General features: G+C 50.3%; 1 protein-coding gene across 4 annotated transcripts in view; it reads right to left on the minus strand.

Annotated features, from left to right (window-relative positions):
* Window positions 1-19,988, minus strand: part of ALPK3 (alpha kinase 3) — a 48,662-nt gene extending 28,674 nt beyond the window's left edge. For 3 of the 4 annotated variants that reach the window (XM_061179885.1, XM_061179884.1, XM_061179887.1), the window contains exons 1-4: window positions 19,773-19,988; window positions 14,609-14,647; window positions 10,930-11,051; window positions 512-629 (exon numbers count right to left, since the gene is read on the minus strand). In XM_061179885.1, coding sequence (XP_061035868.1) covers window positions 512-629; window positions 10,930-11,051; window positions 14,609-14,647; window positions 19,773-19,915 — 422 coding nt within the window. In that variant the 5' untranslated portion in view covers window positions 19,916-19,988. The remainder of the gene's footprint in view (window positions 1-511; window positions 630-10,929; window positions 11,052-14,608; window positions 14,648-19,772) is intronic. The other variant, XM_061179886.1, reaches the window with a different exon arrangement.
* Between the last annotated feature and the right edge of the window lie 243 nt (window positions 19,989-20,231).

Here is a 20,231-nt window from a genome sequence, read left to right on the forward strand (position 1 = left end):
TGCCCCACCCCCTGCCAGCCCTGCCCCGAGTGCCACGCCCCACCTCCGATAGCACCAACTCCAAAATTCCCCACTACAGCTGAGGAAACTGAGGCTGGCAAGAGGGTGGGAGCTGGCCAAGGTCATGCTGTTCCAGGACAGATTAGACTTGGGGCCCAGGAGAGCTCCCTTCAGAAGCAGGTGACCCACACAGCCCCTTGTGAAGTAAGGATGACACAGGAGCTTTTTTGGGAAGCTGACCTCATGGAAAATGTTGCTATGGGTCAGGACCCCCTCTGGTTGCACTCAGCTCTCTGGCTGTCAGAAGTACTCCCGCCCTGGCCTTAGGAGATCCCAGACACTGGCAGACAGACAGGCTTCAGCAGGTGGCTCAGCTTAGCCGCAGAACCCCGCCTCCGCCCCCAGATCCTGCCTGGGCGTCTTCATCCAGCTGACTCCATTTCTAAGGGCAGACTTGGGCCATAGGACCTTCAGGAGGGCAGAGAGAGCAGAACAGGCCCTTCTCCCTCACCTGTAGAGCTGCAGTGTGTGGCGGTTGCCCTGATGAGTGATCTCGTATTTTGGCAAGCCACAGTAGCGGTCCAGCTCTGTGTCATCCTTGTACCAGGTCACCTCTGGCTCTGGGTATCCTAAGAGGGAAGCAGGAGATTGGGTTGCAGGGAGACCAGTTCCAAAGTAGTGGGAGGAGAGAACAGGATGCCATGGCTTCCCCAGACCACCTGAAGAGACTGGACTGGCCCACCTGCCCTGGGGCTTGTAGGAAGAAGAGGGCTATCATATGGCTCAGCTTATTTTTAGAAGCTAGGCTCTGTCAAAGCCTAAAACTGTTCCCCTTCAGCAGCTGGAAGGCAAATATAGAGGAGAAACTTCCTAGCTTCTGGTAAGAAGGGAAGCAAGGAGTTTCCAGAAAGCTTTGGCTGGTAATAATAAGCTTCCTTTCTTCAGTGGCCCGTTCTACATCCTCAACAGTAGTAACAGCTCTATCCTTGGAGGTCTCTCACCAATACCCAATATCAACACCACTGCCAAGAGCCCTCCTCCTTTCATTCCAGGTTCCTGAGCTGTTAGTATTATTTGATGACACAGCTAAAACATCCATCCATCCATCCAACCATCCACACCTACCTTCCCATCCATTCACTACTGTGAAACTGATTGAGGTATTTTCCCAGCCCCTCCTCTCTGGACTTCCAGCCCTACTCACAAAGAGCTTCCAACTGTAAAAGTCACATGTCCCTTCCTCCCTGGCCACTTGGCTGATTTGTCCAGTAATAAACACATAATCAGTTAATCTAATCCAATTCTTTGACCTAGTATTTGGGAATTGGAACCTAGAGACAGTCTACCCTAGTGTCTGGAAATAACTTGGAAGGGGTACAGCCATATTCTGCCACATGGACTGAGAAGCAGACAAAGCTGGTCGACAGTGAGATGGAAAATGAAGTTGATGTTCAGGATAGAATAAGAAAAAAGAGAGAGAGACTTCTCTGGTGGTCCAGTGGTTAAGAATCCACCTTCCAATGCAGGGGATGTGGGTTCGATCCCTGTTCAGGGAACTACGATCCCACATGCCGCGGGGCAACTGAGCCTGCACACCACAACTAGAGAGAAGCCTGCACGCCGCAACGAAGACCCAGTGCAGCCAAAATTAAAAAAAGAAGACAGAGAGAGTCCCAATATCCTTCCAAATACTGGCTCCATTCTTTGCCTGGGCACGGCTACATTCCTACTTGTCAATTCCATAAGAAGCCCATCTAAGCCTTACCAAAAAATTCTGCTTCGTTTCTTAAGCTGACTCCAATTAATTTGCAATGTTTATTAGAAATTAAAGACTCCTAACATATATTCCCTTAAACACATATATATTAGGTGTGTGCTGACTGCCAAGCAAGGGTTAGGAAGATATAGGAGCTTGACAGACAGCTCTCTGCTCTCAGGGAACCGACTGTACTACAGAAAAGATAAGACAGGTCTCCACACAAGGGAGGGATGCACCTGTATCTGGGTACACATTCTCTGTCTTCCTTACTGTCTATGGATAAACTACCCCCATGCCTATCTAAAGACACCCTCACTGCATCCCATCTCCTCTTGCCTCATCAAGGACATCTCTCCAACAATCATTCCTCCTCTCCTGCATCATCAAGCTTTTCCTCTCTTATATCATTCCCATCAGCATACAAGCCTCTGTACTGTCTCCCTTCTTTTAAAAGAACTTTCTTTGACCCCACATCCCCCACTAGCTCCTGCCCCCATCTCTCTATTCTCTCCTTTATAGAGAAATTCTTTGAAAGAGTTGTCTGTATTCACTGTCTTCACTCCATCTCCTCCAATCAGGCTTTTGTACCCACCGCTGCACCAGAATTGCTCTTGGCAAGGTCACCCATGAGTCACACATCGCCAAATCCACTAGCGTTTCTTAAGCTTCGTCTACCCAATCTATCAGCACTGACCTTCCCTTCTTGAAACCTTTTCTTCACTTGCTCCTGGATGCCACTCCTTCTGAGTGCCTTTCCTACTCCACTGGCCACTTTTCCTAATCTCTTTCTTCCACTGCTCCCCCACCGTCACCACCTAAGGCTGTAAGTGTTAGGCCAGGGCTCAGGCCTCAGACCCATTTTCCATTCTCTAGCCATAAAACCTAGGGGATCTAATCCTGTCCTGCAGCCTTTAAATAGCTATATCTTCCTGACTCCCAAATTTGTATCTCTAGCCCAGACCTCCCCTGAACTCCTGGTTCTTATTTCTGACTGCATACCTGACATCTCCGCTTGGAGGTCTAATAGGTATCAAACTTAACAAGTCCCAAACCAAGCTCCTTATTCCCCTCTCCAAGCCAAGTCCCACATATATCAGTAAATGGCAAATTCATCCTTCTAATTTGGCTCAGGCCAAAAACCTGGAGGCAATCCCTTATTCTTTTCTTTTCCTCACGTCCACTCCATCAGACGATTCTATGGGCCCTTCCTCCAGACTGTATCCAGAATCTGATCACTTCTTGCCATTCCCCGCCGCCAACCTGGTCCATCACCATCATCTGACACCTCAGTTTCTGCAACAACCTCCTTGCTGATCTCACTACTTCCATCCTGGCCTCTCTTCAGCCCATTCTCAGCACAGCCAGAGTGAGCCTTTTAAAATGAAGTAAATAAAGTCAAGTGATAGCACTCCTCTGCTCAAAACACCCTAGTAGCTCCCGGGTCATTAAGGCCCTCATGACGTGGGCCGCGTTAGCACACCGGCCTCAGCTCCTCCTGCTCTCTGCCTTGCTTGCGGTACCCCTGCCACATGGCCCTGCTGGCTGGCCTCTAACAGCAGGTGAGAATCACATCTGGATTCCTCCCACCTCTGTTCACACATTACCTCCTTGGAGAGGCCTTCCCTACCACCCCGTGTGAAACAGCGACTCTGTCTCCTTGGAAATTCTTAGCCCTCTTACTATGTTTCTTTTTCTTCATAGAATGCATGGCTGCCTGACATATTATACCCCGATGAGGTTGTTGGTTTACATCAATCTTCTCCAACTCCCTGGGGAAAGAACAGCTCCATGACTTGTCCGTGTTTTTCGTGCTATGTCCCCAGTTCCTAGAATAGTGCCTGGTATGGAATCAACACTCATTAAATATTTATAGGTGAATGAATGAAGCAATGCACTAACGGCTCAGGGTACAGAGAAGGGAACAAGCACCTCTGGCTGGGGAATCAGGAAAGGCTTTATGGCATGAGCGGCATTTGAAATGGCTATGAGGGTGGGTAGAATTTCAGAAAACGTGGGTTCAGTGCCTGTACTTCCCCTTCATAGAGCTAATCACAATACTGTAACTGACTATCCCCTTGTCTGTCTCCCCTCCTAGATGTGTGTCCCATGTGAGTCAGCATCATCTCTCCATCACTTCTGTATCCCTACCACCTAAGATGGCACCTGGCACAGAGTAGTTACTTAATAAAAATAAAAATCTGCTGGATGAGTGAGTAAATGAGGAAGGGAATAAGTGAGCAAACAAGGAGGTGAGTGGGAAGGGCATGCCTGACAAAGGAACCACAACAGTAGAGTGTGGGGTGGAAAGCAGAGGGCACACTGGGGAACTGTGTACAGGAGTAGGGAGCAAGGGAGGTGAGGCTGCAGCTGGGTCAGCCAGGAACAAACTCTGGGCAGCCCTGACTGTAAAGCGAGCCCCATGTTTCCACAGTGAGCTAAAGCCCCTGGTTACATCACCGTGCATGTCCTCACCATCCCATAGGGTGATCTCATCCCTACGAGGGCCCGGCTCAGAGCCTCCCTGCCCCATGATCTGCCCAGTCAGGCCTCAGCCTCCAGGGCATCTGAGTGCAGTCAGGCTGTAGCGAGAGGGCAGGGATGGGGCAAGAAGGGAACGCTGAACGAACCCCACAGCCACAAGGCTGGGGCTTCAGCCCCCATGCCACCTTTTGGTGCCTCTTCACTAGGTGGGGGCCAACCTGACAGCTTAGGGCTTCACGGCAGCAATGGATTCTGGAAACAACTTTATTTGGGGAGAAAACATTTCTTTGTCCCCTGGGTAATATGAACTGTATTCTGAAACACACAAAAGCAAGGGAGGTCCTTCACTCCCAGCTGCACACACACGTGTGCCCGTATGTGTGCCCAAAGGCTGGCATGCACACGCGCGCACACACACACACACACACACACACACTTGGCCCTGACCAGGAGAGCCCACAGCAGTACTGAAGCCTGAGGCCTTCCCTCTTCCCCTTCCTACACTGACACCTCTGCTCCACAGCCAGCATGCTTGAGTCCAGAACTCAGCTCGGAGGCTTACAGCCTCATCCTAACCATTCCCATTTTGGAGAAGCTCAGATTCAGGAGAAGAATAATGATGAATGTAAATTTAGAGGTTTCAAAGAGCTTTCAAATATAAAATTTCATTTGGTCTTCATAACAAACCTGTGAAAACAATTGTGAACATTTACTGAAGACTTACTATATGCCAGATACTGACCTGTACATTTTTCATGTATTATCTCATCTAATTCTCTCATAAATCCTATGAGGAATGTACTGTTATTAATCCTCAATTTAAGGAAGAGGAAATTAAAGCTCCTGCCCAAAGTCATCCAGCTGGTACACAGAAGAGCCAAAATTCAAATTCCTCTCTTCTATAAAACAGGTAAGGCAGGTGTCTGAATCCCTGTTTTACACAAAAGGAAGATGACTCAGAGAAATCAAGTAACTTACTCAGGGTCACACAGCTGGCACATGACAAAGCCCTTGGTGTCCTTTTCCTTATTCCACTGCTCTTTCCACTGGGGACTCTGGGACTAATATGTAAGTTTCTGCCCCCAGCAGTCATTATCTTAGACTTATTTCTCTAAAAAGAGTTTCTTCAAGAACTTGGTTCTGTGTAAAGGCTAAGTCCCTCTGTCTAGTTGGCCTGACACACACACACACACACACACACACACACACATACACACACAGGCTAACATAGAATCTACAACAGAGTTGAGGAGAGTGGGGGAAAGGGGTCACCATGCTGGACAGAGATGGGCAGCCTCAAGGAGGACAGTTGCACTCTGGCCAGAGAGGCCCCTGGGGGAGACAGGAGTCAGAAGGTCCAGTCAAGGCCTGCTATCCCCCATATGCCCACTCTGAGAGGGGAGAACCCCAGGGTCATATACCACTTCTCCAAGTCCCGAAGGGCTTCCCTCAGAGCTCAGCCAGCTGGGGCACTGGCACAGACTCTTCTTCCTCACCTGGTCTAAGTCCTGACCCACCACGAAAGCATCACCTACTCCTGGCAGGGCCCTGCTTAGACTGACTCATCACAACCTCATTCAAGGAGTGCTACCAGCAGGGGGGGAGGAAGTGAGGTGAGTGTGGTCACTCTATCTCCACGGGACGAGCCAGGATCACCACACCAGTCTCATACAAAGGCCAGTCTGAGCCACACACCCATCCACCATCCTCCATTCCAGATGGGGGCGGAGGGGAGACCCAGTTTCTAGCCCTGTTTCCTTTGTTCTCTGATCTTTCTGCATAATGCTTTCCCCTCCCCCTGGCCCCTCTCTTACAGTCTACCTTTTCTCCTTGTTAATTGGGAAAGGCTTATTTACAGTGTACTATGGTGATCACAGAGACTTCTTTCTTAATCTGCTACAAAAGACTCAGGTAACCTGAGATTTTTTTTATATACGTGGGGATGAGGAGGGGGGAGGAGGGAACTAGGTACGACAGTGGACTAAGGTGTGGATGTTAGAGATAGCTAGAGCCCTAGAAATCTTACAGCCTTACTCAGCAGAGTCGTAGATCTCATCATGGCAGGTGCTCCTGAGCAGAAGACCACGGCCCTGGCTGGTCATCATGAGACATGGGTATTATGGCAATTGAGGGGATAAAAGTTTGTTCCTTTGAGTTGGGCTTGAGACAGGGAAAAGCTTACTCCCATGATGACCTTGGGGGCATCCAGTAAAATAGCCCAAGACTCTGTAAGTCAGACTCATGTCGGCTTCAGCATGTTGCTCTCAGAGTCCATGGCTACAAAGGACAGAATGGAAGAAGGAAAGGAGGGAGGCCCCCACAGCAGTTGCTGTTGTCAAGGCACCGAAGCTGCAGCTGCAGTGAACAGGCAATGCGGAAAGTGGAAAAGATTCTGATTTTGTTGTCCACACAGTCAGGGTCACTGTGGTCATACTGGCAAGTATGTACTGAGCGCCTTCTTCGTGCCTGCTCCAGAGGCACGATGTGTCAGGTGTGTGCTCTATCCCCCAGATCTCACGGTCTCACTGGGGAGAGAGATGTATGGACCAAGAAGCTGTACTGTGAAAGACAGAGCAAGAGCTCTCTGTGGAAATGCTGGAGATGACCTCCTGGAGGATAAGCTGTTTGAGCCGGGCCTTGAAAGATGATAAGGAACTTGCCAGGCTTCTAGGTAAAAAGGCAGCATGAGCATACCATCTATTTTCACTCTCTCACCCAAACCCACTAAGCTACACTGAGATTTTTTTATTTAAAAAAAAATGTGTGTGTATGTATGTGTGTGTGTGTGTGTGTATATATATAGCCACTAAAAAAGGGGAGAATAAGGGCAAGGAGAGCAACAGGAACAACAACATTTGGAAAGCTGGAAAGCAGATGGACGAGTAGAAACTGACTTAGCAGACCCAAGACAGCTTAACCCAATGAGAAACTGAGAACTACCCTTTGAACACCAGAAAATCCTCAAAGGGCATGGGAACTGGCAACCAGATACCTCTGGAACTGGGGGTAAAGGGAAAGAAGGAAAGGTAAAAAGAGGTGTGGAAAACAGTCAGATCTCTGGATCCCCTCACCCACTCCATACCACTGTGTAACTAGCTGCTCCTTCCCCCCATGTCCAAAGATGCAGTTTAGCACCTGGAAAGGTAAAACTTTGCCCTGAGGGTAAGCCAGCTCGGTGGAGGGCATGAATATTCTATGGAAAAACGAATCTATAAAATAAATGTTTGGGCTTCCCTGGTGGCGCAGTGGTTAAGAATCCACCTGCCAATGCAGGGGACACGGGTTCGAGCCCTGGTCCGGGAAGATCCCACATGCCGCGGAGCAACTAAGCCCATGCGCCACAACTACTGAGCCTGCACTCTAGAGTCCACAAGCCACAAGTACTGAAGCCCACGCGCCTAGAGCCCGAGCTCCACAACGAAGAGTAGCCCCCACTCGGCGCAACTAGAGAAAGCCATGCGCAGCAACAAAGACCCAATGCAGCCAGAAATAAATAATAAATAAATTTATTTAAAAAATAAAAAAAAATAAATGCTTTATGGTGAGAGCCCACCCAATCCTCTCATCTGCATAGCTTCCAGAAAACTCAGGCAAGACACTAGAAGAATACTCACTAGGGAATCTGGCTAGTCCAAGAGGAAGGAACTAATGAAACTCACTTTGTCAGTTCCCAACTCTAGTGGTGGCCAGATCACCCTAGAGTGAAGACCCAAGGTTTCAGGCCCCTCCTACTTGCTCAGAACTTCCAATCAGCTTTTTACTCTCCTACTCTTACTCATTATCTGACAACCAAAGATTCCTAGATATCTGAGGAAAGCCTATAAACAGGAGATTAAGGACCAAAACAATTAAAGAGAAAAAAAGCAAACTGGAAGAAACACAAACCATGCAGGAAACGTTTAGAAAACTATCATTACTAGTCTCAGAGAGTTAAAAGAAAATATTACATTCATGAAAAGAACAGGATGTTTTAGAAAAGGATTAAAAAAGAGCTCTTATAAATTAAAAACCCAATAGAAAAGTTGAAATATAACACTGAGGGAATCTCAGAAAGAACAAAAAGACAAATAGATGAAGGGAAGAAAAGATAAGAAAATAAGAGAATGAGTCCAGGGGAGCAGATATGCACATAACAGGAGTTCCAGAAAGAAAGAACAGATAAAACAGGGGAAAGAAATCAACATCAAAATAATCTCAAATTTCTCAGAACTAAAGGCCATCAGTTTCCAGACTGAAAGCGTCCAAGCATGCCCCTGGATGAAGACACCCGTAACAAGATACATCATTATGAAATATCAAAACACTCTTAAAAGCTTCCAGGGAGAAAACTGGTCTCATGCACAGAATCAGGAATCAAACTGTCTTCCTGCTCTGAACAGAAACTTTGGAAGCAGGCAGTGTAGTAATGCTTTCAAAATTCTGAAGGAAAATTATTTTCAACTTAGAATTCTATACCTAGTCAAACTCTCCATCAAGAGTAAAGCAGGAAAAAAAGACATTTTCAGACACAAGTTGTCTAACATTTACTTACCATGTACTCCTCCTAGGAAGCTACCAAAACAAGGATGTAAATCAAGAAAGAGACAAATGTGGAATACAAATAAACAAGAAATCCATTACAGAAGGGGTAAAGGAAATCCACAGGATGATGATGAAGGGAGATCCTAGGATGATGACTGTGTACCAGACGCAGAGAACAACTAAGTCATACTGGAGCAGAATGACTCAAAGGAGAGATAGGTTGAGATCTTGTCATCATAATGCCTCCTGCTATTGTACCATCTTTGGGACCTGATGAAGCCACTGGAGGATGTAGCTCAATAAAGCCAGAGAGTAAGCCAAGAAAAAGGAAGACATGAGATCCAGGAAACTGAATCAAACCCAGAAGAAAGGCAAAGGGAAGACCCAGTATAACAGCTGTGTATTAGGCCTAAAAGGCCACCAGTTCACATAGAAGAATAGGGATGTCTCTAAGGAAAGTAACTGACAGGGTACTGATGGCATTGATCTTGTGGAAAGTTATTTTAAAAGGCTATTAGAGGGACTTCCCTGGTGGCGCAGTGGTTAAGAATCCACCCGCTAATGCAGGGGGCACAGGTTCGAGCCCTGGTCTGGGAAGATCCCACATGCCACGGAGCAACTAAACCCGTGCGCCACAACTACTGAGCCTGCGCTCTAGAGCCCGCGAGCCACAGCTACTGAGCCCGCGTGCCACAACTACTGAAGCTCGCGTGCCTAGAGCCCATGCTCCACAACAAGAGAAGCCACCACAATGAGAAGCCCGCACACCACAACCAAGAGTATCCCCGGCTTACCGCAACTAGAAAAAGCCCGTGTGCAGCAATGAAGACCCAATAAATAAATAAATAAATAAAGGAGATAAGTGAGGGGAAGCAGAGAAGCACAGTAACATAGCAGATGCAGGCATAAGCAAGCAGCATCAGATGCTGCAGAGAGCAAAAGCAGCTTCTCCTCTTCACCAGGTTTGTGGGCTTTGGCAAGCCACCTAACCGATTCTAGTTTCCTCCTTTGTAAAATTTGACTAATAATAGCACTGACTTCACAGGGTTTTGCAAGAATTTGACAACAATGGAAACAGATAAACGTTGCAAAAGGTATTACCCTGTACAAAGTTAAGGGATGCAGGCGCATCTCTGCGTCCCTCGGAAGAGTTCTCAGCTTTTAGCACAGAGGGTTCTGGGCAAGGTGAAAACTGCCCAGGGGAACCCAGTCCCAGAGAAGATGTTTAGCTGGCTGGGGCAGACAGGTCCCCCAGAATCAGGGCATGTCATAGCTGGAAACCACCAACGCCCTTGATTTACTGAAAAAAATGGGCTCTTGGAGGGAATCTTGACCTGGTGGCTGCAGAGCTGGGAGAGGTAGGCACCCATTGGTGAGTCCTGCAGGCCCTGAAGCAGGTCGGGTTAGTGCAATGGAGCCTCTGCTGGGAGGTCTGGGGGAGGGATACAATGCCCAGGGCCAGCTTCCCAGTACCCTCACCCCTTTATTCTCCCCTTCCAAGGAGTATCTCTCTGCTTCCTAGTCTGCCAAACTGTTGCTTCAAATTCCACCACGGAGTTCAGTGAAATGCACACATGATAGTCTTCACTTCTAACACTTATATGGTACTTACTGTATGCCAGGTATTATTCCAAATGCTTTTCATGTATTCATACTATTATCATCCCCACTTTGCAGGTGAGGTGCTCGGCATCACATAATTGGAAAGGGGACAAGCCAGCATTCCAAGCCAGGCAGTCTGTCTCCAGGGTCTGCAGTCAGAATCACTATACATTATTGTTTCTCAGGCTTGAGACTCCCAAGTTTCAAACTACTCAACTGTAAAATGGGGATATTTGAGGAGTAGCCTTGAAAACCTCTTTCGACTGGAGAGCTTCTTTCCTTGGAATAAGATTCATCAGTCGTGTATGTATGCCTGAGGGTGAGGAACCTTTACAGAAGACAGGTTTTGAAGACGAGCAGGGTGTATATGTGGCTCCAGAATGGGAGGAGAAAGGGACCCCACCCCACACAGGGAGATGAAACTGGACAGAAAGCTAAGAAGACAAATGTCAACTTGCACAGTTTTGTGCACACAGCCAACCCCTCTCCATGCCTGTCCCCACAGCCCCCTTAGACCCTGACCTGTGCAGCAGCCCCGGCATGGATCATACAGATGGCCTCATTACCTGTGACGATGCAGGTGAATCTAACGTCGCTGTCCTCGGACACAGCCCGGGACTTGAGCGTGGTCTCAAATAGCGGCTGGGTCTCCTCTGTTAGCTGAGCAATGATGGAGCAGAAGGTGCTCCTAGGAAAGGCAAAGAACTATTCAGAGCAGCCTTTCTCCCACCTCCACCGCGTTATGCCACACCCTGGTGTTGCCCAAGGCAGCTTAAATCTTACCATGTCCATCCGTCATCTCGTGGCCATGGCTCCAGCACCTGGGCAAGTCTTTCCTCAAGAAAGCCTAGGCCTCTTGGCCAGGTTGGGAGCAGGGAAGTTACCAAGGGGCTGAATGGGATCCTGACCCAGACCCATTACAGTAGGCAGCATCTGACCATGGACCAGACTCCTGAGCATGCCAGACCACCAGTCCTGGCATCCCCATTCCGTCCTTATTGGGAAGTCTTGCTTCACACTCCACCTTTCATCTCCAGGGAAGCTCGTGCATGGGGGAGACACACACATGGATAGGCCCAGCCTCAGAGATGGAGACCCCAGCACAGCAGAGCCTCCATTCGTGCCACAGAGGGAAAAGCCAGCCAACCCCATGTATACATAGGTCCTAGGAGCTCAGGGGCCTCTCCTAAAGCTTAGGCTCAGAAGAAAAGCCCCTGCATTTGTGAGCATAGACTTATAGTAGACAAAGAATAAGCTGGCCAATACCAGGGGTCTAGACACAATGGTGGCCTCTAGCTCCTAGGAGTACAAGAAAAGAAAGACTCAAATGAATTCTCAGCCTAAAGAGGGCTATGGACTTCCAGTGGAAAGCCAGTCATGGCTCCCTTGCTCCCCCCTTAGATCCACATGCTCAAGTGAATACATGGCTGGCAGCTCCAGGACCAACCAGCAAGACCGCCAAATCACAAACAGAGCCACCACTGCAAGCCAGGGCTTTTAGTTCCCTCGTGATAGTCCATCTTCCAGGACTCAGGGGCATTTGTGGGCTCACTGAGTCCAGCACAGACTCACCAGCACTGCTCAGCATTTACAGTCCTCTCCTGCCTGCACACACGAGCAAACCACCATGCCAAACCCTTTCATGGGCCAGCAGAGACACAATGCATCCCTAGGCATGACGTGTAACCACATAGCCAGGTTGTGTGGTGCACAAGCCGTGCCCAGCCCTCCTCCCCCTCCCAACTCACACACCCTCTTGTGAGCAGCAGGGAGGACTGTAAGGGGTAACGTGAAGAGGAGCAGGAGGAACTGTGTTGGGGGGGAAGACAAATCATTCAGAGCTGCCTTTCTCTGAGCCTCAGAGGAGGGGGTGGTCGCCCACGGGCAGTGTATGTCTGCCTGTAATCTCTCCACCAGGAGCAGGTAAGAGTCTGTGGGAACACAAGCAAATAGGAGCTAAACCCTACTTTGTGGGGAGGGCTCCACATTCAATTTATCATTTCTGTGGTTATCATTCTGGACTTGAGTTTGAGGAGAAAGGTCACATCCCAGGAAGAGTATCTGGAATCAAGTAAGACTTCTGGACTGAGGGGGTCCAGCCATGGTTTCTATACAGGAATGCAGATGCCTGGGCCTTTGAGCAGTTGACAGGAGTCCTCCCCCACAAAGACTACCCAGAAAGGGGATCCCAACTTCTCAGGTGCCTGAACGCTTGAGTTGGGACTGCAGTTAAGGCTGCCATAACACTCCCTGCCACACTCTCACCTGGAACCTAAGTAACTTATTAGACGGTTGTAAGAACTGTCTTCTTACAACTTACTGTTGTAAGAACTTACCGTCCTTTCCTTTCCCTTTTAATCCATTCAAAATAGAGGGTCCTTCAGAACCTAGACTATCAACTCCCTGACACTCGGGAATTACATCTGAAAACGTTTCTTGCTGCTCACATACTAGCAGCAATTTCTGACTTTGGGGAATACCAAATCCCAACCAACAGTTTCTAAAGGAAACTGCCATGCCAAAAGAAATCAGACTTCTATGATTTTGCAACTAATTCAAAACATACCTAATTATGTCCTCCCTACATAATTTGAATCCTACCCTACTCATGAACATGAGCCTGGATCTCATATTCAGCTTAGGCTCTTAGGGATGAAGCTGCTTGGGCAAATCTAAGAAAATAAGCTACTGGGTAAGTGAGAAAACAGGAAAATTAGGCTTTAAGAAAATCTGCAGAGACAAGTGCTCACACTAGATATTCAACAACAGGTAGTTATGTTATTTCATTACTTTTTTTGAATAAGAAAGAATGCTTATCTTCTCAAACTTTCCAGACTAGGTCCTAACTATATTATTAACTATATTAACTGCTGAAAAGTATAGTTAGAAGAATGCCCTCTAGGAGAGTGGATCGGGGGTACATTTGGGGGGACAGGGAGAGTCACTGCATATACTATCATATTCTACGGAATGTCACCCACTTTCTGTTCCCATTTTCCAAACCACTCAGACATGGGATGGACTCTGAGTCTGCTGCTTCCTGTCCCCTGGAAAGCCAGGAAGTCCATGCATCTGAAAATGGTCTGGTCCCACCCTGACACCTCCAGGTCCTTCCGATTCTGTGACTTCATGAGGCTATCACAGCCTAATCATGTGTCTCTATAGAACACCAGAATCATCACTGGTTTTCAACATGTTCAAAGGAACCTAACCCTGCCCTTAGGTTTGGTTATTTACCTTGCTTTAAATAGACTTCCAAGACCCTCTCTCTTTTAGCACTTACCACACTCTGCTTTGAATTAGTTGTGATACCCTCTCTTCTACCCCTTCAGACAGTGAGCCACCCAGAACAAAGGTCTCTCAGTATTCTTGCCTATCACAGGAAACATACATGGTAGACACTAATTATTAGGTATTCAGAAACCAGTTAGCTATGCAGAAATCTTTCTCTGTGTAAAGAAACTGCAGCCAACTCTCCCCAAATCTACCAGAGTCGGGGATGAGGCCCAAGTGGTTGGAAGTAGCCAGGAAACGTTCCCATTTTGATCATAATTGTCAGTTCAGCCAGGGGTGGAGAGCTGTCCCCAGCTAAGGAGGCAAGAAGACAGTCATTCAACAGGCAAACCCGGACCGTGGGCCTGCTCAGGCCCCGATCTGTCTCTGAAACAGATTCAGAGAACAAGTTAATGCAGGAATACACTAACATGGTATTCCCTGACCTTACAGGGTTCACAGCCTGCAGAGGTGGAGAGGAGCCAAAGGAAAGGGAAATTGGGAGAAAGAGATGACAGAAGGAGAACTTAAGGGACTGAGAAAAAAAAATTTTTTTTAAGGAAGCAGCCATGGTTAGAAGATAAACAATAAGGTTTCAAACCTAGATATGTGGTTACAAAAACCATGAAAGCCTAGGATGGGGGAGAAATGGGGCACATGACTGGTGGTTCTCTGTTCTGGTCCCATGGTGCCTCTCCCAGGGGCACAGAGATACAGTTGCAGGCATCTCAGGGACCCTTGCCTATTTCTGGGTCCTGGCACCCCTTTCAGATGGTCCATGCAGGCATCAACTCTAGCCCCTGTGAGACCCATGCTCACGTGAGTGCCCTCTCACACCCTCCCCAACCACCCTCCACCTTCCCCTCACCCCATGCAGCCTGGTTAGTGCAAAAGCAGTCACCCAGAGGCCCCTCAATGCCCAGACCCAAGAAAAAAAGCAGTCAGAGAAATGTAATGCAATGGTGCGTTTACCTTCCAGAGCTGGGGTGAGACAACCGGTTGCTTGATAAGCTAAGCAAAAACAGCAAATGGAATCATTAGGCCAAAAAAGCAAGGAGAGGAGGAGGAGAAATCAACAACAGTCGGCAAAGTATTAATCGGCCACCATCTGGGGCCCAAGGGCTTTTCTATTAAAAGGGACCAGCTGTCTTAGTTGGCCTGCTCCAGTTAGCAAGTGGCCTTACCACCCGACACAAATGTATCTGAAACCGAGAGCTCGTTAAATGCAACAGAGTCCAGGGAAATGGTTAGGCAGGAAGGAGGCCCCCAGGGGCTGAGCTTTGAGAAAGGTGTGTCCCAGGTCCTTGAATCACTTATGGCTTCCTGGCACGGTTCCCCACTCCGCAGCACGCCAGCTTGGGGGCAGCTCCTGCTTCAACCCTCGGCCTTTTTGGGGAGAAGAGCCCCGGTTCCTGGAAATCCCTTCACAGGCTGGGAAGGAGACAGGTGGCTTGGAGAACACCCATTAATATGTTAAAGTACGGTTGACCACGCAAGGCAAACCAGCTGGGAGAGTGAAGAACAGGAGAAGAACAAAGCAGTTAATTCAGCAGGAGCTAGGAGGCACCCAGTTCGGTCAGACCAGCACAAGGCCCTTTACATTTAGAGGCCCTGATCATCCCTCCTGCCCCGGGGCAGCTGAAAGCGGACACCAGCTAGGGGCTGTGTAGGCCACTGGGGGGTGAGGACTCACACAGAGCTGCCCCTTAGTGGAGATCCAGCCCACTTGATATGAGTCAACTTTTGCCGCTGCCTCCACTTTTCCTAACACAAATATCTCCAGTGGAGTCTAGGGCCACGATCTTCCACTGCTCTCTGGGAGATCTCAGGGGCCACCCAACCGCACTCACTGCCTTCAGTCTCTCCCCACCATGAGAATAGCTCTCCCTTCGTTATCAGCAGTCCAGTCTGCTCAATGGAACTCTGTCTGCGCCTCTAACCACTGACAGCCTGTATCTTTATAACCAAAAAAACCAAACTCATCCTCTACCCCAAAACATGGTTTCCACTCCAGTGCTCCTGGGTTTGTGGATACTACCAGCACTCTCCCGAAGCTGTAAATCTGCCATTTTGGACTCCTCCTTCTCCCTCCCAAGTCCAGTTAGTCAATAATTCTAGGCCCTTCTTTCTCCTTTTCTATTCCTGCTGCTCTGTTCTGATCTAGACCCTCATGGCTCCATACTGGATGAGCACACAATCCCCTTCTCCTTCACCCCTCATCACACCACCTCTCTGAAAAAAAAAAAAAAAGCTACAATCCCCCCACTGTGTATTTTATTGAGTCTCAACTCCTTGACTGGGCACTTAAGGCCCTCCCTCACCTACTCACACTCCATCACACACAGTTCTCTACTTCCCAATACTCAGGTTCCACTGTAACCAGACCTGTCGCCTAACTGGCATGGACAGGTCCATTCCTGGTCTCTGAGACTTCACTTCTGTCCTCTCTGCTTGGAAAGCCCTCCCTCTTTCCTTCTGCTCTTCTAAATCCTGCCTACCCAGCCTTCAAACCTAGCTCTTGTAGCTTCTGTAGCTCTTGGCACAGTGCTAGGCATACAGTGGGTCTTCAACCTCTGTTTTATGGAAGAAAGAGCGAGAAAGAGGGAAGGGGAGGGAGGGAGAGAAGGGAAGTATATCTTTCAGCCTGGAAGGGTCCTGCCCCCCAGAGGGAGCTGCTGCTCCAGAATGCAGCTGCCTTTGCTCACAGCTTTAAAAATCCTCTGGAGGCCAAGAGGGCACACCTCCCATGGTTTCAAGGCACTGGCCAACTCCATCCTTTCCTGACCATGAACTTCCTTTGCCTTTCTCCTCAGAATGGAGAGATTTCTCCTATGTTGGGTCTGGATTTCTTCCCTAGGAAGGAGAGGGAGAGAATCAGCTCTCTAATTCAGACAGAAAATGATAGGTTTCACCTGCAAGTGGGCAAGGACCTGAACTGTGATAGTGCCCCCTCCCTGGCTCTCTCTAGGGCTGGTTGTGATGCTCTGCTCCCTGGCCCCATCATCCTGCTTTCTCTAGGCCTCACCCTTACATAATTAGCCATGTCAGGAGGAGTCCTGGGCCGTGGAGGCACCTTGTCTTCAGAAGGTGCCTGTGTGCTGCTGACTGGGCCAGAGGTAGGTTCAGGGCTCTCACCCAGGAAGGGAACTCTCCATTTACTGACTGTGAGTGGGTCAGAATTAGAGGCATCAAAAGTTGGGGTAGAAAGGCCTAAAAGAGTTCTTAATGATACCTTCATTTTATAGAATGGAAATTCAGGGCCCAGGAAGGAAAGGTCTCTTCATAAAGGAGAAAAGTAGGCCTGGGGGGAGAGGGGGCGGCAGCGCGGGGCACCAGGACTGGCCCTGGAAGCTGGGACCTCCCATTCTTCCTGGCTTTCATATATTCTGGGACATAAAAGGCCCTCAGAAAGTCCTGGCCTGATGCCTCAGTTTCCCTGAAAGCCCTAGACAACCTGCCTGACCCAAGCAGAATAGAAGAGGTGTCACAAAGCTGCTCCTCCGAGCCCACCTGGACCAGAGCGTCCAAGAAATGAGGGGTCAGAGATTTCTGGAACTTCTAAGTGTCCCTCAGAAGCAACTTAGTTATAACTGCATCCACCCGACTGTGGTTCCTTAACCTACTCTAGCTTACCCAGGCCCCACCTTCCTATAGGGGTGAGGTCCTAGAGGCTGGTTGCCCTAGGAGGGAGGGCCTACAGTTTGGGGGGATTACTTGCATGTTGGACCTCTGACCCCAGGGGTACTGGAAATATCCTTGAGCTGTCTATGGACTGGAAATCCCTCCAGGGTTGGAAGAAGGAAAGGTATGCACAGGAAGACAGGTTCTAGACCTGGGCCAAGGCTTCTGGTGGCCTGGCTCACAGCACAGCTGTCCATCGGCTCCCAGGGGCAGCCCACCCTCCCAAGGTCCCATGAGAATGATGACTCACAAGCTCCGTGATAGGTGTGTATCAAGGTAGACCTGAAAACACTGAAGTCAAGAGTAAGTGGGACAGAACCTGCCTCTCGATCAGAATTCTTGGATAGTCAGGGCTCATCTAGGCTGGAGCCAGGGTTAGCTGGCAAAGTCCTCAAGGGACCCTCTTTCTCCTCCATCTCTTGGGCCCTCTTCCCACCCCCACAGGCAGTCAGGTTGCTCTGAGAGACAGAAGACTATATGGTTGCCTGCTCTAACACAGGAATCAGGCCTTGATAGACAGCTGTGAACTGCCTCCGCCCCAAGTACCCAACACAGCCCCATTCACTTTCACAGTCTCCCCTCTTTGGCCAGAGGTTTTTCCAGAGGTAAGAGAAACCTAGCCTTCTTTGTCCCTCAGGACTGGGGGCGGGGCGGGAGTCTGTGGCCAGCTGGCAGAGGCAAAACCACAGCCCACAGTCCTGGGCTAGAAAACCCTCTCTCCCACTGCCCCAGCCCTGCCCCTCCAAACACTTGATGAAAAGAGTCTCCATTTAAGAACATTCTCACTTAGGTCCAAAGGGACTTAAGCCAGACATTTCTAACCCACTTGCAGTTCTCAGGCTGACACACTGCTTTGCGCTCATCACACGTGCAATTGTATCTACCATACAACTTTTCAGGTGGCAGCTGGAGAGTGGACATGTGTCCACTCTCCAGCCTTTTTCCTAACAGCCCAGATCCCCTGCCTTCCCAATTCTGCCTGGTTTTCAAGCCACCCCAATGCTGTCTCTGAGAAGGGCCCTGCTTCCCGCTTCTCCTTGTTCCACTGGTATTGACAAAGGCCAGACACAGGAGGCAAAGCCCAGACAAATCACCGTGACAAGTATGAGACAAGCGTGAGGCTCCTGGAAGGCAGTCAGCTTCACCATGGACTGGAGTAAATACACAAATGTCATTCCAGTTTTTCCATAGAGCCAGTGGCTAGGAGGAAGGGGCATTCTTTCCTGGCAGCCAGGGACCTTGTTGAGTCTGACTCAGTCACTAACACCAGCCCTCAGCCCTGCCCCAGACATGTGACACCATTTGACGAGTTTTATGCAGAAACCGGTTCCAGTTACATTTGAACTTTTCCAACTCCAAGGTCAACAGAACTCAGCCAATCCACGAGGAAGTGCCTGGGACTTTTCCTGAATGTCCTTGATGTCTGTTTTTGTGCCGTTTTAAGAACGGAGGACAAGAAGTCTCCAGACAGCTTCTCAGAGGACTGGCTGTTTTCTGTGTAACCTACGGTAAGACAAGTTCTGGGGCTGGGACACAACCACTAACCCAATAGCCAACCATCACAATTCCCTTTGGAATAGACTCCAGAGTTGGAGGGAAACTAAGCTGCCCAGAGGGGACAGGAAGTGTCCGTCTCCATGTTAATGCACGTGTCCCTGTGTGTCTGTGTGCCTTTGAGTGCCAAAATGCCCCTCTATTGTCTGCAAGTCTTTACACGGGTGGGTAGCCTAGCTCCTAAAACAAAGCATCCACACCTCTTTAATTCTTGGAAGGGGAGTAAATGGCTCATCATTTCGGCCCCTTCCCTTGGCATCCCATTCCCCCAGACTGGGCAGGGCAATTGGCTTCCTCAGAGCCACAAGCTCTGAATCTTCAGGCAGGGCCGACCAGCACCTCGAGCCACCCCTTCACCTCACCAGCCCCCACCAAGATCCCGGGGAAGACCAAAGTCCTGGGCCCAGAGGAAGACCCTTCTTTGCAGAGTTTATTTTTTCTGCTGAATCCGCAGCTAAGCAGCCCCCTTCAGGGCAGTGCCCCTAGCGCCCCCCACCTCCCCCTCTCCCCTGCCCACCCCCGAGAATGTTCTCCCCCTCCCTTCCAGCCGGCAGGAATGTCAGCCTCTCTGGCTTTCCTTATCTCGAGCTGTGCTGTGGAATCCGAGGCCCGGGAGTAGCTGAGCGAGGGGCGAGAGTGAGGTAGGGGAGATAAGGAGAGCCTTCAGGCCCCTGTGAAATCACCCCAAAGTAGGGCCTTCCTCGTCCCCAGAGCCTCGCATTGCCGGAGGCTAGAGGCCCACGGGCCATGAGAGGTCAGGGGAGCCGTGAGGGGCCGTGAGGGCCGGTCCGGCCTGACCATATCCCCAGGCCTCGGGCCGGCGCGCCAGGGGCCCATCCGAAGGCCTCCGCCCTCCCGACGCGCCGCCCCGGCCCGGCCAGGCCCCCAGGGCGCGACTCACCTGGTCTCAGGCCGCACGCTGAGCAGGTAGCAGCGGCTGGCGGGGCTGGGGATCCACATGGGCCCGTCGTCCTCGCCGTCGCCCCCCGCCCCGGACCGTCCGCCCGAGCCCCAGCCGCGGCCGGGGGCCCTCCGCGACCCCATGCTGCTGCCGGCCAGCGCCCGCCGCCGGCCCCTGCCCTTTCTCCAGGCCCCCGCCCGCCAGGCCCGCGCCGCCGGCCGCCGCTCCCGCCCGCGGCAGACGCGCGCCCCTATTTATAGCCGCGGGCCCGGCCGTCGTCACCTGCTGCTGTCCCTCCCCCGGCCCGGCCAGCGCGGCCTCCGAGGCGCCGGGGGGCGCCGGGCCGCGGGGGCCTCGCCAGCCCCGCCAGGCCCTGCCTGAGGGTCCGTCGATTCCTTCCCTCAGCCCACCGCCCGACGTGTGTGGAGCGCCCCCTCCGCGTCCGCAGCCGCCCTGGCG

Source organism: Eubalaena glacialis, chromosome 2, assembly GCF_028564815.1.
Source record: "Eubalaena glacialis isolate mEubGla1 chromosome 2, mEubGla1.1.hap2.+ XY, whole genome shotgun sequence".
NCBI classification, from domain to species: domain Eukaryota; kingdom Metazoa; phylum Chordata; class Mammalia; order Artiodactyla; family Balaenidae; genus Eubalaena; species Eubalaena glacialis.